Consider the following 17,218-nt stretch of genomic DNA (forward strand, 5'->3'; position numbering starts at 1 on the left):
GGCGCCTCCAGCATAGAAGGTGGCAGGAGCAGTCCCTATTGAGTTATAGACCCGCACCAGACGTGGGGCCAAGACTGCGCAAAACTTCTTATACAAGACAGAGGAGAATCCGTCTGGACCTGGTGATTTATGGAGTTTCATGCGAGAGATAGCGGAGATGACCTCCTCCAGCCTAATGGGGGCTGCAAGCTCCTCCACCTGACTCAGAAAAAGCTTAGCCGTGGAGACCCCCTGCAGATAGTGGGCCGGGCTGTCTTCGGGTAGAATCTGAGGCCCCGTATAGGGTCTCATAGAATTACCGGAACGTATCCGCAATCTCAGGGTCAGTGTCATATTCCCGTCCCTGGTGATCCAAGATCCCAGTAACTCGAGACGTCTGTCGCTGTGTGCGTAACCTGATGGCGAGGAGCTTCCAGCACCTATCGCCTCCCACATAGAAAGCATGCTTCAGGCGAAGGGCTGCGTATTCAGCCCTGTCGACATCCAATCCCGCCAACTGTGCCCTGGCTGCCTTAAGCTGCTTCCAGACTCTGGATGCCCCTGTCCGCTGATGGATGCGCTCCAGTTTGAAAACCTCCCTGGATATTCGCTCCCTTTTCTCACTCCTATCCCCATTGTCTGCTGCCGCGTTACCCAGAAACTCCCCCCTGACCATGGTGGGGGAATCATTGAGGTCCAGATGGTCAGTAATACATTTATGGATTTGCTGTACCACCGAGGGGCATTTAAGCATCGTCTTACGCAGACGCCAGAACCTACAAGTGGACCGGTGGTGGTGCAAGGACAGGGAGATCCGCACTGCCGAATGGTCAGATAGGGGGCAGGGAAGGATCTCCACCTCTCATGTCTGTGGCGTCAGTGTGTCAGAGGTGAGTACATAGTCAATCCTGGCGTACGTCTTATGGGGATGAGAGTAAAAGGTGTACTCCCTGGACCCTGGGTGCCGCAGTCGCCAGACATCTGTAAGTTCAGCCTCCGCCAGTAGGAGTCTCCCATCCTGAGAAAGGGCCCCAGTCTGCCCCCATCGCTGCCCTGATCGATCCACTGCGTCATCAAAGGCCAAGTAAAAATCCCCCTCTAAAGGCAAGGGTCAGTCCGGTAGACCCGTTAGGTCATGGACCACGTCCCAAATAAACCCTTCTTGGCCTTCATAAGGAACATATACAGTAGCTACTATGAGGGTGTGTGTGCCCAGGGTGAAGGTGTGCGCCAGGAGTCTACCCTTAATCTCGGAAGTTTGCTGCCCACCTGGCCCGGGAGCTTAGCGGCGACCAGACTCGCCACCCCTGCCGTCTTAGAGGTTCAAGAGGAGAACAGCTGATGAGGAAAGGCCCTGGACCTCAACCTATGTGTGTCAGCTGGTAGGAGGTGTGTCTCCTGGAGTAGGCAAATATGAGCGTTCGAGCGTTCAAGGAAGGACAAGACAGCCCGCTGTTTGGTAGGGTTATTTAGCCCCTTAACATTAAGGGACAGGATATTAATGTCAGTCGACATGAGAGGAAGCCCCAAGGTGTGCTAATAACCACCTGCAAAAGCGAATATAAGGTACAGATTGCAAATACCATCAACCCATCATTCCCGGAGGAAGGAAGAGTAAACCCACAAACCCTTAAAAAAAACATGCAACTAAAGGCATCAAATTGCAAAGTCCACAAATGTCCCGGGCAGACTGCCCCATGGAGAGTCGTGAGATGAATAGCAGGAGCCACCCGCCGCCTCGACCCCGCACAGGGCCCAGCCATCTAAGACAAAATGGATCCCATTAGAATTGCAGCTATTGTTACCAGAGCCGGGATACTTCAGTCTGCAACATTAGAGTCCTCTGACAGAGAGGTCAGCACAGCCGCATGTTCCTTAGCCATTGCCTCTGGGTCCGGGTGAAGACGCAATGGAGATTTCCCAACTTGGTGCCATCTTGCTGAGTCGTTACGAAGTCGAACAGGTGCTTCCCTCTCCGGAGTGTCATGATCATTCTCTGGCAAGTGAAGTAGTGAAGAGGCCTCTCGAAGAGAGCGGACTTGGCGAAGCTTGCCCTCCCGTTTGAAAATGAGCCGGAACGGGTGCCCCCAGGAATAGGAGACGTCCTTGGAGCGCAGAAACGCCGTGACGGGTCGGAACTCCTGCCTTTTCTGCAAAGTAGAGGCTGCCAGATCTTGAAAAAGGAGAGGCCTGCAGGAGCAGAAGTCTATGGGGTGTTTAGCTCGCTCCTCCCGTAGGATGCATTCTTTAAGCTGAAAGTCGTGCATGCATGTCAGAATATCGGGAGGGGGGTAAGTCGCCGGTCGCTTGGGTCCCACACGATGTGTGCGGTCCAGTTTGATCCCCCCCCAGGTCAGCGCCGCACTTCGGCCAGTCCGGCCCCCTCGCTGTCACCCACGTCTGGGGGGGGTCCCACGCCTCTCCCTGTGATGTTGATCAGGGCCTCGTGCGCGCAGAGGGCGTGGCGCTCCACTCCGCAGGGCGATCAGGTGGGCGCCCCCCCCCACAGCCCCGGGGGGAGAGTATCCTCGAGGAAATTGGGTGAGCGGCCTAATAACTGCTGCTGCAGAGCCACCGTCGGGTACTAATGGGCCTGGGCCTACGGCTGCCAGGCCCTCGCTCTGTCCAAGCGCTGCAAGGATGGGGTGAGGGACACAGCGCCCCGAAGACTCTCAGGGCTCCGCAGCCGCCAAACGCAGGCTCACCTGCCGCCATCGACGACAGAGTCCTCTCTAGCAGCTCCCAGATGGCGGGCCGCGCTGCCGCTTCCTGCTGCCACCAGGGCTGCCGCTCAGGCGTTCCAGCGCCTCCAGCCGCCAGTGGGGTCACAGCGTCTCCCCCCCGGGGTCATACACTGCCACCTGGGTCTTACGAGGAGGGCCGCTGCTGGACTCTGGTCCGGGACGCATGGTTGCTCCTGCTCACCTCCCACCACGGCCACAGAGGCGGCCGCACCAATCGGAGCGCAGTTCGCCAAGGTGAAGTGCAGGCACCGCACCGCTCTCAGGGTCCAGGCTCTGCAGGCATGCACCGGACCGGTGTCCAGGACGCTGTCCAGGGATCCGCTGAGGTCTGCTATACGGCTTGGGCCCTGGACAGGGGTCGGAGCGACGAGCAGCCACGTCCTACTCGGTCGTCATCTTGGCCACCATCCAAGGTGATCATTTTTGCATCCCGCTAGAGTATGATCCTAAACAGTTTGGCCTTCCCAAGGCGTTATTTGGCAGAAAACTTGCATTTAGGGAATTTCTTCAGCTTTGATATGCATCTTTTTTGGTTTCCTTTGAATACCATCGTTTTTCTAGCAGTAAGTGCTACATTTTCCTGACTTCTCTGAGGTGTCTCCGCCCCCCCCCCCCCCCCCCCCCCCCCTTCCTTCTGCACACCATGCTAGCACTTTTTGACAGCAGCCTTCATGTGTAGTAGGTAAGAAATCTTGGGAGGATGAACATATTTGTGAACATCAGTTGGAGGATGTTTCAAAACTGCTTAAAGTGCCGGAGAGTTAATCTGCACCATCATGCTAATCCTCAATTCTACCTCCATCAGCTTTGCAAAAGCATATGGAAAAGAGACATGGCTACTGCAGGGCAGCGAAAGATGAGCTTGTTAAGAATTATAGGAAGGAGCGTCAGTCTAGACCGCTGGTCTGGAAAGCTTTTAATTCAGGGCCCCCAGCATAAAATAAATGTATCCCTTTACCACAAACATCTTTTCTCTTTTTATTCAACAAAATGTTAAATACTTCAGGCAAGTTGAAACATTTCACAGGGGCTTAAGGATGCACCTTCTAACACACGTGGACAAAACTGATATGCATTAGTGGTTTTGAATTTACCACAATAAATGTATATTTTGTTTAAAAATTAAAAAAAAAACAGCACAGGAAGCAAGCCAAACATTTCATATGGGATTGCTGAACTGAGGGGTGTTCTATAAGAATAGTGCAAACGCTTCGTTCTTTAACTTTTTTTGTATACATTCCACCAGTGGAATTCAAATTGTATTGTAAGCAAACTAGCCAAAATGTTGAGGGACTTCGGGGTGTCCAAGACATTTTGGCAAAAAAATTGTTCTTTATTTTTTTCTTCCCCCCCATCATACGCAGTTACCAACTAGCTCCATGTTAGACAAGATACCTTCAGCCAGTCATGGCTTATTAGCTAGAAGCACTTTGCACACGTTTTTTAAAAATCCATACTTGAAATGTTAAATTGCAAGCGACAAGTGCCAAAATGCAATGTGCTGGTGGCTAAAATAGCAGGTGATGCATGAGAGATGGGGCACTTGACAAATCTGAATTTGGAGCACTCTGGGGATGTTCAGATATCCTTTTTGAAATATAACTCCAGTACATGATTGCCTCTGTGCTATTGACAGGTTTCACCGTAAAATTACCTCTGCGTGATTCTTGGAATTGAGAGAGTGAGGGGTTGGTGTTAATGTGAAGTCCCTTATTTCACACATACTCACATTAACAAAAGACAATACCTTTTACACAGTGACTCGGTTTTCTTTCACAGTACTGAATGATGTTTGCCAAAATTCTAAAGTGTTTCTTTTTGCCTCACCTTTGTGACGCCTGCTCAACCATTTAGATTAGTACCCCCCTCCCAATTCATGATGACAAAGAGGTAAAACTATGTCTGAGAAAATACATTGTGCAGAGAGGCCTGACAAACCAGAATGTATTTTTTTTTTGTGGAGTTTAATATAGAGCGAACTAGACCCGAAGGTATCGGAGGGTTTTACATGAGCACCAGTTATGTTACAGACAGACACATCCATTTTTGCTAGGCAGGGGAGCATACGTGATTTGCCCAGAATCCCAGACGGTTGAGCGTCCCTGCCAAGCCTCGAACCCGGTTCTCCAGCTCAGAGGTCGCCCGCCCTAGCCGTTAGGCCACATTCCCTCCCCAATATGTTTTGGAGTGACCGTAATGCTTGGCAAAAAATATGTACTGATCTCCAGGATGCTGCTTTGTAAATACTTGGATTTGGCACGATCTGCACCAGTAGGAGCTTTGCCACTTGTACAATGAGCCTTACCTGAAGAGGTTTGTTAGCCTTTTCTACAGCATTTGTCTTAGCAGGTCTTTTTCTAGAGACATTTTGCTATTCAGGAGAGACTTTAAAAGAACCATACATTATTTTCATGAGAATAACGATATATGGAAAAGAAAGTTTGGTTTTTATAAATTACGAGACTTTTCACTCACTGGCTTCCCATTGTCAAAGCATTCCATAGCTAAATCAAAGGCACCCTGCATTTTCTATTAAAAGGAACCAGCAGACCTCTTCTTGGTAGGCCTAAGGTACTACCAAAAATGAAGAAAGTTAGTCACAGCTGCCCACTTGAGAAAGTTTCTGATACATGAAGTGTGTAGGTTGGCCATCAGGACATCTTAGCATACCTCTGCTCAACATCGCTACATTGATTTTCCTTTATAATTTCTTGTGCTTTTCCCCCTTCTCCAGTAACACACGTAAGAAGTATTGCAACATTTGGCATATAGGTATAGATATCATTGTATTTATTCATTTCAATACTCTGGATAGAGAACTAAGATTAGAAGTAACATTTTCTTCTCAGATTTGATGCAGTTGGAAATAAATCTTCTTTTCCTTTTTTCCAGTCCTAAAAGGAGCTCTGAAAAACGTAATCGTGAGCAGGAGAATAAATATATAGAAGAGCTTGCAGAGCTAATTTTTGTAAATTTCAATGATATTGACAACTTCAACTTTAAACCTGACAAATGTGCAATTTTAAAGGAGACTGTGAAGCAAATTCGTCAGATTAAAGAACAAGGTAAGACGTGCAGTCATCAATTTTGAAGTGTTTTCCTTTTGTATTTGAACTTGGAAGCAATGCAATTCGCAGAAATGTTGCTTTATAGTGATCTCATGTTTCAAACGCATCCTTCAAAAATTCATAAATGCAGACTCATTAGTTTATTTCCCTACAAGATTATTAGCCTGTTTCCCATCAAGATTAATGAGCACTCTGCTTTGTCACTTTGTATCTTCAGGTGTATAAAACTTTGTAAACTGCATACCGAGATAACTTTTTCTAGTCCTTTTGGACAAAACATCAATCTGTACCACATTGGATCATGAGTTATGTTAAAATGTATCCCTAGAAATGTGTCCCCCTCGACCCTTCCACCTTATTTAACATCCAATCGCATTCCCTATGCATTTAGTCTAACCATTAAATCAGGCCACAAGAGAAATTGAAGAAAATCTTTCTTTACATGTCGCCAAGGATTTTATTTAGGGTTTAAATATATATGGTCCTGAAGTTTGTGTTGCTAAGGTGAAAAAAATTTGCATTTTGATGCTTTTAAGCTCTGAAATATTAGTAATATTAATAAAATTATTACGGTGATAAGTTATTGGACATGAAAAGTTATTTCTCTAACGTTTAATTCCAATACAGTGTTTTGCTAAAAAAAAACAAATAAAGCTTTTTGAGAAAGTTAACCATCAGTTTCTGCAGTGGGTAATAGCTCTGAAAGTTGCAGTGAACAGGTGTAACCTTTTGGCAACAATTAGATCAATTGAAACATCATTGGCAGCTCCACAAGAGAAATAGATGACCATGAATGCCGCAGCAATACACTTTGTTGAATGCAGTACTAAATACAGATATTAGCACATTCTAGTTAGCAGGAAATTAAGGAGCATAAGCAACTCATAAACAAGATGAGGACAAGGGTCAGGCTGCATTGTACCATATTTAACCCACTATAGTTAAGTTCCCAGCGCACCTGGTTAGCATATTTTGCTATGGATGCATATTATTTTGGCACTCACAGAAGACATTTGCAGCCACTTCTTATCCTCCGAAAAGCCATGGTACCATGCCTGAAGAAAGATTTTGTCAGATCTGCAGTACTCCACCATGTGTTATTTATTTTTTTAACACCAGATTTTATTCGGTTATTTTGCAATACGTAGGGGTCGCAGCCCCGCCAAAAAATAAAAGGCAGAAGGATAATTTGTGCCAACAACCATATATCTGACTTATAACAACACCCATTAAACATACTAGTGTAATAAACATATAACATACACACCATGTGTTATTTTAATCATACTGATGCGTTGTTAAATGGCATATCCCAACCTGCTTTTAGCCACATACTATTACTGGAAAATAATGCCCCATTGAGGAAATTGCTATGCTATATCATGTTCCTCAGTGACTGGCTAATCTCAATGCTATAAAAGATTTTAATACCAGAACAAAAGTGTGAGTGTGTCTACACGTTATTTCAAGGCTCCTTACAAAACTCTTTAGCCTTTCTGCATCTCTGGTTTCTTTAAGCTCAGGAACCAAGCCTAGCTTGAATTATTTCATGATCACCATAATCAAACATAAATCAGCTGGCTATAGCGTTTGCTTGATTACAGTAAACATAAACACAACATAATAAGCAACTGCCTGGCAACATCCCATGCACTCCACCACAAATCCATGTATGTCACATATATTACAACTGGGTTCTACCACTGGAAATAACATTCAAACAGCATGCATTCACTTAAACAGCCCAACAACAAACCACAAATTAAACCAGTCCAGCTCAGCTGTTAAACAGAAGGTTATTAAATTATAAAAGTGTTTTCAACTTTCCAGCAGCATCTGTTATTATAATCGAAAATATAAGCCTCTACTAATGCCTCCAAAGAAATCATCTTAAAATAGTTAAGGACTTAGCCAACGCTCTAACCTGCAGTAAAAATGCTCATAGCTTTTGTGGCGGTAGGTGCACATGCTTTATTTGCGCCTCCCACCTAGTGATGGGATTGGACGTTTGCAACTTGTTTCTTTTCGACTAAGTCTTTCGAGTTACAAGGTATGGTGACTCCACCCTTAGCTGGCAATGTGCATGGGTATAAGCTCCATTGTTAGATTGTTTTTCTCCGTTATCGGTGTTTCAGCGCAGCTCCCGGAATCAATGCCTTTGATGTTCCTGGAGCCTGATCTTCTCCTATGCCGTCATCAGAAAAAAACCCAGTCGGTCGTTCTTCTCCAGCGACTCGCTTTGGAGACTGTCGCAGAAGCCAAGATCTCCGGAGCTCCCACACTCCTCCTGGTTCCTTCCCTTTTGTAATGACTATGATGTATGAGGCGGTGTAGTGGTTGATGAAATGGACGTCCTCAGGAAATGTCCTCAGTGCCACACACAATATTCCTGGACTGGGTCTATGATATTTGTTTTGTCTGGGCACTCGCGGCACGTCCTGCCCCGCCTTCAGGTGCAAAAAAGATGCTTTAACAGCAGAAAGACAGCCGCTGGGAACATCTTAAGGTGGAGCGATCCTTTGAGGAAACACCAGACATCTTTGGAGTGCATTACCTAGCGAAGCAAGGCATTGCACACTTCCCGTAATTATCAGCAGTAGTACAGTGTGTCTGACATTGGGCAATTCACCATCCAATACACCTCCTGGGAGTGGACAACTAGTTTGAAGACCTGCTCAGCAGGATGCAGCAACAAGTCCAAGAGTGGGTGACTCCTATTCCAAGCCCTATTCCTGTACTTCAGTCATTGGGCTATCCCTGAAATACACCTTTTCGCCACTGCACACAACGCAATACGCCCAAATTTGCCTCCAGGTTTCTACACCCCAGTCCATGGGTGGGCAATGATCTGTGGATGAACTGATCAGGGATCTTTGGATACACTATTCTTCCTCTCCCATACATGATGAAGAAAATGCAGCAAACATCCCTCACCGTCATTCTGGCGGCTCCCACATAGGCCAGACAACTATGGTTCTGGTTCCTTCTAGAGATGCCCATTGCCCACACAAGAAGCTCCCAAGCAGGCTGGCCCGCCTAACAGAAAATCAAGGTTAAGTCAGACACCTGGACCCCATGCAAGTCAACCTAGCCATCTGCCTCCTTAGGTCCTAGAGTTTGGCTACCATAACTTAGCTCAAGAGTCCATGGACATACTCAAGGAAGCCAGTAGACCTGCCAGACGCACCTGCTATGCTGCGGATTGGAAACCGTTTGTTCAGTACTGTACCCCGAGACACACCTAGAGTACAAGTCAGTGTTTGCTACCTTCTACATTTACAAAAGTCCGGATTAGCCTCACCTCCATTCGCCTGCACCTTGTTGCTATCGCTGCATTGCTGCAGAAGAGGGAACACTTCACTCTTTAAGATCTGTTAATGCTTTTTTGCAGGGCCTTAAACATGTCATCCTACCTAGGATACCACATGCCTCAGTCTTGAAGCTCAATATTCTCACCAGACTCATGGAACACTCCCACCCACACCAAACTACTATGTTCTCACCCATTGCAGTTTCTCTCCTGGAAGATCACCTTTCCTGGTACCAATAACATCCCACAGACGTACTACTGAGCTACAGGCTCGAACACTGCAAGAACATAATGATAAGTTGGCTCTTATGACCAACTCCAAGTTTCTGCCTAATGTGGTCTTCCCATTCCACCTTAACCAAACAGTTGAGCTCCTTGTCTTTTTTCCATGACCTGACGCAGTAGATGAGAAAACTTCACAAACATGACTTGAAGTGTGCTCTCTTATATAGGTGGCACCAAATCTTTCTGTAAAGCACAATAGCTTTTTGTTGGTTTTGCTCATGAGACAGCTCGTAAGTAAGGCTGACATGGCCAGGTGGATTGTTAAATGCATCCAGACCTGTTACCTCAAAGCTAAAAGGTCCCTACGTACCCACCCCAGGCCGCACTCTTCCCTGCAAGCAGTGCACCACTCTGACCTTTCTCGAGAGCATACCCATAGCGGACATCTGTAAAGCTGCCACATGCTCCACTTCACACACCTTTACAAAGCATTTTGTGGATATCCTTGCAAGGGAACAAGCTAGAGTAAGTCAAACTTTCCAGAGAATTAAGTTCCCGACCACCTACTTAATTGCTATCCACCGCTTAGGAGAGCACTTCTTTACAGTTGTTGCAGAGCATGTGTACCTACAGCTACACTTGCAAGAGGATTAGATTACTTACCCTGTAAGCATCTATTTGTTACATGTAGTGCTGTAGATTCAAATGTGCCCACCTTCCTCCCTGGAAGCCACTGTTTGCTACAGATATCTTTAACCTTTAGAACTGTCCCCTCTACATACATGGCCACTGTTCAATCGTACTCACTAATCCAGACCTTCTCTCATCCGCTGTGTGAAAATCTAATGGTGGAGTCCGTGCCCATGCACTTTCATGACTAGAGAAGGAGTCACCGATACCTTGTGCCTTGAAAGACTTTTTAAAAAAAAAGAAATAAACAATGGGACCATCTGAGCCCAACACTAGATGGCAGGCATATGCACAACATGTGACATGCAATGAGCAGATTCTTACAGGGTTAGTACCATAATTCTCCTTGTGCATACTCTTAACCACAGATTCCTCACCACCCTTCCAGCTCCCCATTCTGTGGAATGGCATCTTTTCCATCTAAAAAAAGTCTCAAATTAGACATCTGAATACTGGTCAGTTAATTGATTCTACTTCCAGGGAGAGTACAGTGTCAGTAAAAAAACTGATGCAAGCATGATTGGATGGGGCTTATATGGGGCTCCAGCTGTCACTTCTAGAGTGGACGCAGAGTGGAGGACACCATCTACCGGCGCGCAGGGGTTATGCTGAAATATTTTCCAGATCCAGTGTGGTGCTCAGGGATAATCTATAGGTTGTGGAATCTGCCTATAAATGGAGTATCCACCAGAAAGAGCATTTATTAAGCTACATATCTTTTTCTTATCAGCCTCTATTGCTGATATCTGAAAATACTCTTTTATGGTTTTTCTTTTCAAAAGGCTTTCTGCAAATGTTAACACTTTTAGCAAATTCTGTCCCATCTTTTATTTCCTTTTTCCATCTAAAATTCTAGAACAAGCCATCAGCTCTCACCTTTCTAACTTCCTAGAAAAGAACAGCCCTCTAGTTCAGACTCAGTTCTTGCTATGGCACCAAAACCATGCTCATTGCGGTATCCAACAGCATTAAAATGCTCTAAGATCGGTGTCACTCTGCAGCCTTGGAAATACTCCGTCTGCGCATTCAACATGGTCTCTCATGCTTCTCTTCTATACAGTCAGTTCAGTATCGCCATAAGCAAAAAGCTCTATAGTAGATGGCTTTGTTTCTTCTACATTCCAATCTGCTACTTTGCTTTCTTTTCTATCAGAAGCCCAACAGGTTCCCCAGGCTTTATCGTCCCTATTCTCTTTAACATATATGATTACCTAGAAGCTTTCCTGATCTGCACTTATGTATTTGAAACAGTACCCTATGCTGATGATACCTAAGTTCGAGGCATGTGGGCTGCTGAATTCATATCTGTGCATAGATCGCCGCCTAGTGTTGGGTCCGGATGATTGCACATTGTTGTCCTGGAAGAGTCTTCGAAGCATCCTGAGATGGGTGACTCCTCCCCTGGACCACAGTGCGCATGGGCATCCTCTCCATCCCCAGATTGTTTTTTTCCGCCATTGGGTTCGGATGCAACTATCTTAGCTCAACTTCGGAATACTTAGTTTAGGCCAAAAGGCCTATAGTTTTCGTCGGTACAGTTACCGTTCGGTGTCGACTACTAGTCCTAGTGCTCCACACCCTTTTCAGACTTTCGATTCGAATTGGTCCAAACTTCGACACTCCATCGACGATGGAATCGAGAACTGTCCGTTGTGCCACGCCAAGTACCCTCACATCGACGTCCACCTGGTCTGTAACAAATGTCTCTCGCCGGATCACGGCGAATCAAAATGCATGGCCTGCGCGCGGTTCTGATCCAAGAAAACTCTACGGAACCGACGGGCAGCGAGGCTCGAGGTGCAGCAGGCAGCGCCCGCACCCACCAACATATTCAGCACCGAGGACGAGGACGCCGAGAGCGTGGAAGATATACTATCTAGCCCCGCTTCGGAGCATGATTCCCGATCGGACGACGATGACGAAGTGCTCTTTCGACGTGAAGAAGCCGTCGACGAGGTAGGGGACATCGACGAAGCCTATGGGGCTGAAGAAGACAGCTCTCCCGAGGAGTTAGGCCAATCCGTCGAAACGGAGGCCGAAATTAGTCGTCCGGCTCCGGTCGAGGGATCGCCTTCGGGCCTTACCCAAGACCTAATCCATGGTTCCTCGGCCGCGCCTTCCGGCCCGGCACTGAACACTATGCAAGAGCCAATACTACCCAAGACGACCGGGTTGTTCAACCCAAAAACATCCATCGCTCCAGTCCCTTCAAAATCGAAAGCGAAACTGGTGGTGGTCGGATCAAGGGCGTCGAAACAGTCCGCGGCCCCGGCACCGACGCCGAAAAAAGTCGTGGGCTCCGAACGCGTACAGAAAGACTTCGGCGCCGAGCTCACCGCAGCAGACGCGGTCGACGCTCAGAAGAGGCGCGCCCTCGTGCACCGCAAGGCACCGACACCTTCGGCACCGACACCGAAGCCCGACGCCTCCGCAGTCAAAATGGCCGCCTCGGCAACGTCGACGCCTAAAGCACCGATGCCAAAGAAGTCCTCGACTACGTCGACTATCTATGCATCCCTTCAAGCCAGTGACCCCCTTCCGACAAAAAAGTCGGGGTCGGCCTCCACACCTACTACCAAGATGCCCACCAAACCACCATCCCAGTTTGCTGTGCAGCAGGTCTCTGCATCTCTCCAACGTATCCGGGACCAGGTAGCCCTCCACTCTACCTCGGGTCCCCACACTACCTCACCCGGTACAGTGCACTCGGAGCCCACCAACATCACCTTTGGGCTGCCACCGACATCGGCACCGAAACTCTTTCAAATTCGGACACGTGTCCTCCACACACAGTCCAACACCTCCGGCCTAACAGAACACGACCCTTCAGGGCCACAGTTTATCGATGCCGACACTGGCAGGCTCATGCTCCACAAGCGCAAGATCACGCCAGTCAGGGAAGAGGTGCCATACAAAATTCCTCTTAAACGCAAGCTACCGGCGGAGCAGGAACCAGTGCTACAAGAACACTTCCATCCCCTCCAACTAGCTCCGCAGTCCTTTTCTCCTACCCCTTCTGAATCGGACCCAATACAGGAATATGGTGGGGACGATACCATCTACCCCGGGGACGCAGATCCCGATGACACACAGGATCCTGATCAGGCATGGGATGACCCCACAGACCCAAGTGTCACGCCACATGCTCAGGATGCGCAACTCTACAATGTTAAAACTTCTCCTACAGAGGACATGGCCGCATTTAATGCCCTTATCGAACGGGCAGCTGCTCATCATGGGGTAGAACTGCACTCTGACGCCATTGAGGAGGACTTCCTGCTTGACACTTTCGCATCTTCTGAAAGAACTGTCAAGACCCTGCCCATGCTTAAAGGGGTTCTGAAGCCTGCCAAAGACATTTTCAAGGACACCACAAGAGCCCGAGTGTTAAACCCCAGGATTGAAAAGAAATATAAGCCTGCACCTGGTGACCCTAAATACATTAGGGGTCAGTTGCCATTAGACTCTATGGTGGTTGCCAACGCTCGCAAAAGAGCCCACTCACAGACAACTGGTGATGCTCCTCCCCCAGACAAAGAGTCAAAGGTCCTTGAAACATCTGACAAACGTGTGGCTGCGCAAGCAGCCAATATCCTGCGCATTGCCAATACACAAGCACTCCTGGCACGTTATGACAGGTCACATTATGACACCCTAGAGTCACTGCTCCAACACCTACCAGAGGAGTATAAAGAGTCAGCGGAGCTCCTCATTAGGGAAGGACAACTCCTCACTAATGCGTCCATAAAATGCGCCCTAGACGCAGCTGACACAGCGGCCAGGGCAATAAACACAAGTGTCATGTTACGACGCCATGCCTGGTTACGCATCTCAGGCTTCAATCCCGAGATCCAAAACAATATCCTCAACTTACCGGTTAACACAGAATTTTTATTTGGCCCATACGTTGACACTACCCTAGAGAAAATAAAAAAAGACACAGATACTGCCAAATCTATGGGGGCGCTACAAACCCAACAATTTCGTAGTGGCTCCTTTCGTCGCACTGGAAATAGGGGAACGTCAAGGGGCCAGGGGTCACAACAACAGTATGCTAAAGGTAGCACACAAACCACCTACGACAAAAACAACAGGGGTGGATATCGTGGATCCAGCGCCAAGGGTAGGGGACGTGGATATGGCAACACCAGGTCCTCCCCAAAAAACAAACAGTGACGCCCTCTCCCTACCCCCCGACCACTTAACACCTGTCGGGGGACGACTCCAGCTGTTCCTGCCCGCATGGAAGAACATCACCACGGACAGGTGGGTCAGGGACATCATTCAACATGGGTACTGTCTGGAACTAACTTCCACTCCACCCAACATACCACCAAAGCACCGTCCTATCTCAGCCGAACACTTAGATTTACTCCAGCAAGAAGTGTTTGCTATGCTCGCAAAAGGGGCCATAGAAGTAGTGCCCACCGCTCAGCAGGGCACAGGAGTGTACTCTCTGTACTTCTTGATCCCAAAAAAGGATGGCTCGCTCAGACCTATCCTAGACCTGCGACCCCTAAACCTATATATACTATCGGAGCATTTCCATATGCTCACCCTCCAACAGGTTCTCCCACTACTCACTCAGGGGGATTTCCTAGCTACACTAGACCTGAAGGATGCATACTTCCACATACCAATACACCCTTCACACAGGAAATACCTCAGATTCACCATTCAAGGGAATCACTATCAGTTCAAAGTTCTCCCCTTCGGAGTAACAACAGCACCCAGGGTCTTTACCAAGTGCCTGGCGACAGTGGCCGCACATCTGCGGAGACAAAATATTCACGTCTTCCCTTATTTGGACGACTGGCTAGTTCAGGCCAAATCAGCACAACAATGTGCCGCCCACATGTCCCACACCATTCACCTTCTTCACGATCTGGGATTCTCACTAAATTACCCAAAGTCAAGTCTCCAACCTGCGCACGTACAACAGTACTTAGGCGCTACAATCAACACTCTGGCTGCCACAGCTCAGCCAACTTTAGTGAGAATCAACAGCATGCAACTGCTGATTTCAAAATTCAAACCTCAACACTCCCTTCCGGCGCGAGTGTTCATGCAGTTGATAGGCATGATGGCCTCCTGCATCTTCATAGTCCCACACGCGAGACTACATATGCGCCCGCTTCAGGAATGCTTAGCACGTCAGTGGAATCAGGCTCAAGGACAGTTGAAAGACCTAGTGTTGGTGATCGGTCGGGCATACAACTCTCTGCATTGGTGGAATCCACAAAACCTTTGCAAGGGCCGACCGTTCCAAGAGCCTGTTCCACAAATAATACTGACAGCGGACACGTCTCTCCAGGGATGGGGAGCTCATGTACTCAATTACACAGTGCAGGGACTATGGACTACACAACAAAAGAAGATGCACATCAACCTTCTGGAACTGATGGCAATCTTCCTGGCAATGAAAGCATTCAAAGTACACCTATGCAACAAGGTCGTGTTGATCCGGACGGACAACATGACTGCCATGTACTACATACAGAAGCATGGAGGAACACACTCTCCACAGTTGTCTCATCTGGCTCAGAGCATGTGGAAGTGGGCCATTCAGAGGAACATATTCCTCATGGCGGAACACCTCCCAGGCAAAGACAACCAGATGGCAGATCTGCTCAGCAGGCACAGCCACCAGATGCACGAGTGGGAGTTACACCCATCAGTACTCCAACCGTACTTCCAGCAGTGGGGTCATCCAGAGATAGACCTATTCGCCACAAGGGAAAACGCAAAATGCCAAAGCTTTGCCGCCAGGTTCCCACATCCACAGTCGCAGGGCAATGCGATATGGATGAACTGGTCCGGCAGATTTGCGTACGCTTTTCCCCCAGCGCCGTTGATACCGCTGGTGGCACGCAAACTGCGACAGCACTCTCTGACACTCATCCTGGTTGCTCCAACATGGGCAAGCCAGCCTTGGTACACCACCTTTCTGGCACTTTCCGTGGTGCCGCATCAAAGGCTACGGATCAAACTTGCGCTTTTGACACAGAACCATGGAGAAATTCAACACCCAGATCCGCAACAGCTGAACCTGGCAATCTGGCTCCTGAAGTCTTAGAGTTTGGCTACCTAAACCTGCCACCTGACTGTATGGAGATCATTAAGGAAGCTAGGAGACCCACTACCAGAGCTTGCTATGCAGCCAAATGGAAGAGGTTTGTCATTTATTGCAACAACAATCACATTAACCCGCTAGACGCATCTATTCAGAACATAATCTGCTATCTACTACACCTATACCGATGCAATCTGGCATACACCTCAATACGTGTCCATTTAACAGCAATAGCAGCCTACCTCCAAAACAGGCAGCACCTCTCTTTATTCAGAGTGCCTGCCATCAAAGCCTTCTTGGAAGGACTTAAATGGGTGATTCCCCCACGGCACCCCCCAGCACCGGTGTGGAACCTCAACTTGGTCCTCACCAGACTAATGGGTCCACCCTTTGAACCTCTCCATTCTTGTGAGATTCAATTCCTCACCTGGAAAGTGGCTTTCCTGGTTGCCATCACTTCCTTAAGAAGAGTTAGTGAACTCCAGGCACTAACCATTCAGGAGCCATTTATACAAGTTCACGCAAACCGGTCGTACTATGTACCAACCCCAAATTCATGCCTAAAGTAATATTGCAGTTCCACATGAACCAAACCATTGAACTGCCTGTTTTCTTCCAAAACCCACAAAATGTCGCTGAGAGGATGCTCCACACACTAGATGTAAAGAGGGCCCTCATGTACTATATTGACAGAACTAAAAACTTTAGGAAGACTAAACAACTCTTCGTTGCCTTCTCTCCACAACACAAAGGCAACGCCATTTCCAAAGCAGGTATAGCCAGATGGATCGTTAAATGTATCCAAATTTGTTATCAAAAAGCTAAACGCACATTAACGATTCCACCACGAGCCCACTCAACACGGAAGTTAGGGGCGTCCATGGCTTTCCTGGGAAACATTCCTTTACAAGAAATATGTAGAGCAGCCACATGGTCCACTATACATACATTTACCAAACACTACTGTGTAGATGTACACTCAAAACAGCAGGCTGCTGTAGGACAGGCTGTTCTCAAAACTCTTTTTCAGACTGCTGCAGCTGGCACGGGTGGCCGCCGCTAATAGGAGGTACTGCTGTGTATTCTATGCACAGATATGAATTCAGCAGCCCACATGCCTCGAACTGAA

The 17,218-nt window shown here is 47.8% G+C and overlaps 1 protein-coding gene across 8 annotated transcripts in view; it reads left to right on the forward strand.

The window, feature by feature from the left end:
- The window catches only part of NCOA2 (nuclear receptor coactivator 2), a 1,201,189-nt gene that overhangs the window by 543,243 nt on the left and 640,728 nt on the right, over window positions 1-17,218 (forward strand). For all 8 annotated transcript variants that reach the window (XM_085605462.1, XM_085605466.1, XM_085605468.1 and 5 more), the window contains one exon: window positions 5,616-5,788. In XM_085605462.1, coding sequence (XP_085461588.1) covers window positions 5,616-5,788 — 173 coding nt within the window. The remainder of the gene's footprint in view (window positions 1-5,615; window positions 5,789-17,218) is intronic.

This window comes from Triturus cristatus, chromosome 5_1 (genome assembly GCF_964204655.1).
Source record: "Triturus cristatus chromosome 5_1, aTriCri1.1, whole genome shotgun sequence".
Lineage (NCBI taxonomy): Eukaryota > Metazoa > Chordata > Amphibia > Caudata > Salamandridae > Triturus > Triturus cristatus.